Consider the following 7,220-nt stretch of genomic DNA (forward strand, 5'->3'; position numbering starts at 1 on the left):
ACACTTGTTTGGGCTACTTGCAGTTTACTATGCTCATTCTACATGCACTAATAGGACCCATTGGTACATTCCGGTTGGATGGCAGGGGGGCTAGAGAATGCCCATGTTGTTTAGAAGAGTGAGAGTTTTCCAGTGTGCAAGCGTGACTAATCTGACATATTTTTCTGCTTCCTGGATTCTGGACTCACATGCATCATATTATGTTTGTTTGTTTCTAAACAAGAACAATTTCACATTTGCATTGTTAGGTGATCAGTCCACCAAGAAAAATAAGTCAAGATATCATATCCCATGGTTATGTCAAGGTAATTATTTTTAGAACTTCTGATTATCATTAGTTGCTAAAATCTGGTATATAGACGTAGATCAATAACCTTTCTGCAGTCCAGCACCAAAAGTTCTGGATTATTTCACGGTGCTCTGACTCTCACAATCTTCATTATGCACGTGTTAGTTGCTTGAGGGACACAACCAACTGAAAATCATAGATTGATGCCCTTTTTTCACAAACAGTTGGCCCTAGGTACTAAATATAGTTTAAACTTGTAATAAACACCTTCCATTACAATAATGCGGGAACATAAGCAAGCACTCTACTTTTACATGCATATTAATTTGTTTTTGCTGGTTGATACAAAAATATACTCTTAATCTGTAGACGTGTCTTCTCTGACTTGGGAAAGATTTATGTCAGAAACTTTATATGATTTGAAGTAATAAACATCTACTTTTTGGAACTATAATCCTTCGTTTATCTATATACTTCCATAGCAAGTCTAAAAGTATGTGTGTTGTGCAAGACATCACCACTATCCTTTTGGTTATGAGAGATTGATTTGTCATGAATTATGATATTATGCTCTGATGAATGCTCTATAGGAATCAAGCTTGGTTGAAGATGTAAGTTAGTTGATGGTCTTGTCACACTTACTAGATGTTTTGAATTTATCAGGAGGTCAACAATAACAGTTGGCTTCACTCCTCTCACTGAAGATCAATTGATTCAGTAACAAACTTGTTTGCATGTGTTGGTCTCTTTACTGGCTATCTTATTCAAGATCATCTTTATTCTAATCGTTACTTCCAGAAGGCCAGCTTTCGGGTTCAGTTACTAGAACCTGCACTGTAGTTTTCCCATACCATTTTGTCGACAACTTTAAACATAGTTAATATATCTTTTCAGGTTCTCTGTCATCCCATGAATGCAATAGGAAAGCACTAGAAGTTTTTCAAATAGAATGATGTTAGCCTATGATTTGATCGCATTTGATGTTTTGATTAAAGAATTCCTTTTTTGATGATTATAACCATAAATATGACATAACAATGGAAAACAGCGCAGCAGCGAAGCACGCATTTGCTTCTAGTAACTAGTAATCCTTCACAAACACTAATTCCTATACTAACAAAAACTAGCAAACCTAATGTACCATGGACTCAGACTTCACAACTTTCCATGCCATGTACAAGCACAGAACTAGTTGGCCCTCCAATCAAGATTACCACTAACATACTTATGCCGACGTCCAATCAAATCAAGGACGTAACATGACAGTGACATGAGACCACCAATTTGGTGAAGGTTCTGGTAATAAATCAAGTGAAAAGTATGTGGTTCACATGGCTTCTCACCTGGAGAGGGACTAAGGAAAATAAAATGCATTTCTATAAGAATGCACTCAAATGGAAAATCCCGCCTCTCATGAATTAGCCTCACTAAATGTTTAGTAAGAACTACATCGGTGAGAGGAACTACATGTAGAAAGAACGACTCCATATGATCACGCATCTAGTATCGAAGATTAGTAAATCTGGTATATTTTGACATAGCTTGAAATGAAGAGGTATAATATAGATTACAGGTTGGCTTAACACACACTTTTTCAAAAAAGAGATTGAAACGTCCAGCCCCTGCATCCATAGGATACGCGCACAACCATAATTTACCACACCTCTACAACAGAAATTGTGCAAGTAGCCAGGCAAATCCATATTTAATAGATAATATTATGCTCAAAAATAAGATATGTTGGTTACTTCTATCACCAATTAAAGGAAAAAACGATCAGGTGCACAGATTAAAGCAAATTGGACACAGATCCATGATGTTCACATTCAGAAATGGTAGTGACGATATAAAAGTTGAGAAAATATAAAGACAACGGTTCATCATAAATGGCTGCCACATAGAGACAATCAACTAGGGAAAGGGTCGATTACAAAACAGACTCAGGATGCAATATTTTTGGATCTAAGTTTGAACATAGGCATATGCTAGCCGAAGGTGACAATATAGTGCTTCCCAATCTCCATAATCTTATTCCTGAAACATGGAACACAATGTTCAGAGTGATGAAAATATTATCAACATCAGACTAAACATGCAATATGCAAAAGCTTACCCTTTGTCCCTATATATAAGGTTTGAATCCCTTAGACAAATTCGCCACACATGGTCATGTCCTCAGAACTCCCAATGTCCATGTTGCCACTGACGTCCTGAGGCACATCAAAATTCAAAAGGCTATCAATCGGCTCGACCACGCCATCATCCATAAGAAGCGTCGCCCATGCCACGATATCGATACCATTGTTCTCCATAGCAGGAGGCACTGTTGAGTTGTAGGTGTTACTCTGGACGAGCGCAGCAGATTCGGCTCCTTCAGCAATCACCACTGAGTTGTAGGGGTTACTCTGGACAAGTGCAGATTCTACTCCATCAGCGATGGTAGAAATTGGAGTAGTGGATGATATATCTGGAGTCTTGGTGTCATAATTCCAACCCAAGTCAGAGTATCCAAAGGAGTTGCTTCCCTGGTCAGAGTGCAGATTCATAACAGAGGCTTCAACAGGGCCATCAGAGTTCATTGTAGGAACAAATGACACGTTCTCATGCAGAGCAAGTGGCTGGTTTGAGGCAAAGTTAGCAGATGGGTAGACGAAAGGATTTGGGTTGGCAAGGTTGTTGACTACTGGTATGGCAGTAGGTTCCCATGATGCCCTTAGCTTGGGTGCTTTAGGAGCAGGACAGCGAGTACGGCGCTTCTGAGGAACTGTTGGTTCCTCTGGAAAGTTAACATTTGCCTTGTTGCCATAGATCCTGCGTGCTTCAACATCATAAGCTCTTGCAGCAGCTTCGGCACTTTTGAAAGTACCAAGCCAAACACGGACACCCTTGCTAGGATCTCTGATTTCAGCAGCCCACTTACCCCAGGGGCGCTGACGGATACCCCTGAATTTGTTCTTTCTCTTCCTTTTTGCTGAAGGACCACCAAAACCGGCATTAGTTATGGCGCTTAAATCATCAGAATTGGAAGATCAATGTCAATGCTAAGAGGGACCAACACGCACAAACTTCTCCCACAAAAAGTAAATAATTTCATCATGGATATGAATTTATATGTAAAATATGACGATGGAAAACAATTAAAATAAAGTCACAACTTAATAAGGAAAATCGAGGGTCCTCATAAATTGACCTCATGTTATAGACCTTTGACACCATTCTACAATTATTAATCTACAAATTGCATTATAGATGATGCAGAATCAATGATATTTTTTCAGCTAGACTCAATGATTAGCAGAATAATCTTTTAGACTGATAAATGAACCAATTCTAGAACAATCCTCACACACACCTAAAACCATCACAAGGAAACAATTCAATAGAGAAATACGTCTAAGAAAAACGGAGAAATCAGACCCTTTCTGCGGATTTACTACCCCTTTTGACTAAACGGTAAGCTTATGGACCACCATCGAAGGTCACGGAGAGTATAAATCAAAAAATCAACAACATAACAACCAAAATAGCTTCTATGAAAGAAAGGGACAATGTTGGAAACATCCTACCAACCGAATACAATAGAAAAATGGAAGAACCTAACCCTTCATTCAAATCACTTCATGATAGCACATCCGATCCAAACACCGCCCAAACATAGCCATCCAACAGGAACCCCAACACAATTTGTCCTTCCTACCCAATCGAAGGACCAAACAGTTTCTGAACCAATCAAACAATCACTTGGTACAACACTCAATCGCAAAAGGTAAGGATACACAGATTCAAAACTAATCCAAGCAACCCAGGGCTGATACCTTGGGAGAGGGACCGCCTCTTGACAGCAGCGACGGGCTTTATTTCGATGACCTCCTCGTCGTCATCCTTCTCATCCACCCCACTATGACCGAGATCTAGATCGGAGTCCCCGTAGTCGGCCTCGAAGTTTTCATAGTCGGCCTCAAAGTCCCCACTGCCCCCTGGTCGGGGCGTCTTCTTCTTGGGCCGTAGAGTTGCCTCTGTCACCTTCCGCGTCACCGTCGAAATCTCGAGGTCCATGAGGGACGCTCCGCCATACATGATGGCTGATGGTACCTCGTCGTAGTCGTCGCCGGGGGGGAGGGGCCTCCACGGAATTGGTAAATGGGGCAGATTTTTTAGTGAAGCGGGGTAGCAGGTGTGGGTTGGAAAGTGGGGGCAAGTCCGGTCTACTAGATATGCGGGAGCCGCGTGACAGCGCGAGGGGGCATGTGGTGGGACCCATGTGTCAGCGAGGGTCCACGCTGCGAATGGAAGGCACGATGCAGGTTCTGAATGAGTGTTTCTACTCAGGGAAATTTCGCGTGTTGGACCCTTGGGGGAAGTGGTATTTCTGGTATTTCCCTTGGGGAATGAATGGCTGTATGTATGTTTGACTTTCTATATTTGGAGGCAGGCCAAGAATTATTAGCTCAAGAATGTTGTACTGCACACCTGTAGTACAAGTGTACTACAACTGTCGGACACTCCTCGTCCGGGTTTATTGGACGGATTCATCCAACTGAACGTTTAACCAAAATTCTTTTCATAAATGATTGTGTGTAATGTTAAGATTTTTGCAAATCACTCATAGCTGGTTATGCCATTTATTAGCTCAAGATTGTACTACACACTTGTAGTATGACTGTGCTACTACCGGCGTACTCCTCCCATCTGGATTTATTGGACAGATTCATCCAACCAAACTTTTAACCAATATCTTCTCATAAATGATTGTATGTACTCCCCCCGGTCATTTTTAGTTCGCATATAAGATTTTTCTAAAGTCAAGCCTCGTAAAGTTTGACCAACTTTATAGAAAAAATACCAACATTTCACAATGTGAAATCAATACCAGTAGATGCATTATGACTTAACAGTGCATATTGTATAATTTTAGAATGGTAGATGTTGATGTATAATTTTAGCAAGTGTAGGTTGGAAAGTGGGGGCTTTGCTCTAGCCTACGACATGATCGTAGCTAACACCCTCTTTAGAAAGAGAGAATCACATCTGGTGACTTTTAGTAGTGGCCAACACTATTGCCAGAATGATTTCATGCTCTCGAGAAGAGAAGATAGGCATGTGTGCCTAGATTGTAAGGTGATACCTAGAGAGAGTGTTGTCCCTCAGCATAAGCTAGTGGTTGCTGACTTCCTCTTGTGGATTCATGTCCAGTGGGATAAGCGTGCCAAAGTCGCTAGAATGAAGTGGTGGAAGCTCATGGGGGAGGTAGCTCAGGCGTTCAAGGAGAGGGTCATTAGGGAGGGCCCTTGGGAGGAAGGAGGGGATGCAGACAATGTGTGGATGAAGATGGCGAATCGCATTCGTAAGGTGGACTCGGAGGAGTTTGGAGTGTCTAGGGGAAGGAGAAGCGAAGCTAAGAATACCTGGTGGTAGAATGATTTTTTCAAACGCCTATGCCTAGATAAGAGTGCAGACAACATAGAGAAGTACAAGATGGCGAAGAAGGCTACAAAGCGAGCTATGAGTGAAGCAAGGGGTCGGGTGTATGAGGACCTCTACCAACGGTTAGGCACGAAGGGAGACGAAAGGGACATCTATAAGATGTCCAAGATCCAAGAGAGGAAGACGAGGGATGTTGTCCAAGTCAAATGCATCAAGGACGGAGCAGACCAACTCCTGGTGAAGGACAAGGAGAATAAGCATAGATGGCGGGAGCCCTTTGACAAGTTGTTTAATCGGGAGAATGCGAGTTCTACCATTGAACTAGACGACTCCTTTGATGAGACTAACATGCGTTTTGTGCGGCGAATCCAGGAATCTGAGGTGAAGGAGGCCTTGGAAAAGATGAAAGGAGGTAAGGCGATGGGCCCTGATTGTATCCCCATTAAGGTATGGAAAGGCCTCAGGGACATAGCGATAGTATGGCTAACCAAGCTTTTCAAACTCATTTTTCGGGCAAACAAGATGCCAGAAAAATGGAGACGGAGTATATTAGTACCAATATTCAAGAACAAGGGGTATGCTCGGAGTTGTACTAATTATCGTGGAACTAAGATGATGAGCCATAAAATGAAGCTATGGGAGAGGGTCATTGAGCACCGCTTAAGAAGGATGACAAGCGTGATAAAAAATCAAGTTTGGTTTCATGCCTGGGAGGTCGACCATGGAAGCCATCTTCTTGGTACAACAACTTATGGAGAGATACATGGAGCAAAAGAAGGACTTGCATGTGGTGTTCATTGACTTGGAGAAGCCTATGATAAGATACCGTGAAATTTTATGTGGTGGGCCATGGAGAAACACAAAGTCCCAGCAAAGTACATTACCCTTATCAAGGACATGTACGATAATGTTCTGATAAGTGTTCGAACAAGTGATGTCGACACTGATGACTTCCCGGTTAAGATAGGACTACATCAGGGGTTAGCTTTGAGCCCTTACCTTTTTTCCTTGGTGATGGATGAGGTCACAAGGGATATACAAGGAAGTATCCCATGGTGTATGCTCTTTGTGGATGATGTGGTGCTAGTTGATGATAGTCGGATAGGGGTTGATAGGAAGTTAGAGTTATGGAGACAAACCATGGAATTGAAAGGTCTTAGGCTTAGTAAAACTAAAACTGAGTACATTGTGTGCAGTTTCAGTACTACTAGGCACAAGGAGGAGGAGGTTAGCCTTGATGGGAATGTGGTGCCTCAAAAGGACACCTTTCGATATTTGGGGTCAATGATGCAGAAGGATGAGGGTATCGATGAAGATGTGAATCATCAAATCAGCCGAATGGATGAAGTGGCGCCAAGCTTCTGGCATTCTCTGTGATAAGAGAGTGCCACAAAAGCTAAAAGGCAAGTTCTATAGGATGGCGGTTTGACCTGCAATGTTGTATGGCGCTGAGTGTTGGCTGACTAAAAGGCGGCATGTTCAACAGCTATGTGTGGCGGAGATGCGT

General features: G+C 42.1%; 1 protein-coding gene across 1 annotated transcript; it reads right to left on the bottom strand.

Moving 5' to 3' along the window:
• Positions 1-2,054: 2,054 nt before the first annotated feature.
• On the bottom strand, positions 2,055-4,486 carry LOC125515951 (ethylene-responsive transcription factor 1-like). The gene is made up of 3 exons (XM_048681429.2): positions 4,105-4,486; positions 2,403-3,260; positions 2,055-2,323 (listed from the first exon to the last, which is right to left on the bottom strand). Exons 1-2 carry the CDS (start codon positions 4,364-4,366, stop codon positions 2,434-2,436), a joined length of 1,089 nt encoding a protein of 362 aa, XP_048537386.1. The 5' UTR covers positions 4,367-4,486; the 3' UTR covers positions 2,055-2,323; positions 2,403-2,433.
• Positions 4,487-7,220: the final 2,734 nt, after the last annotated feature.

This window comes from Triticum urartu, chromosome 6A (genome assembly GCF_056163025.1).
Source record: "Triticum urartu cultivar PI428250 chromosome 6A, HENAU_Tu73, whole genome shotgun sequence".
Classification (NCBI taxonomy): Eukaryota; Viridiplantae; Streptophyta; class Magnoliopsida; order Poales; family Poaceae; genus Triticum; species Triticum urartu.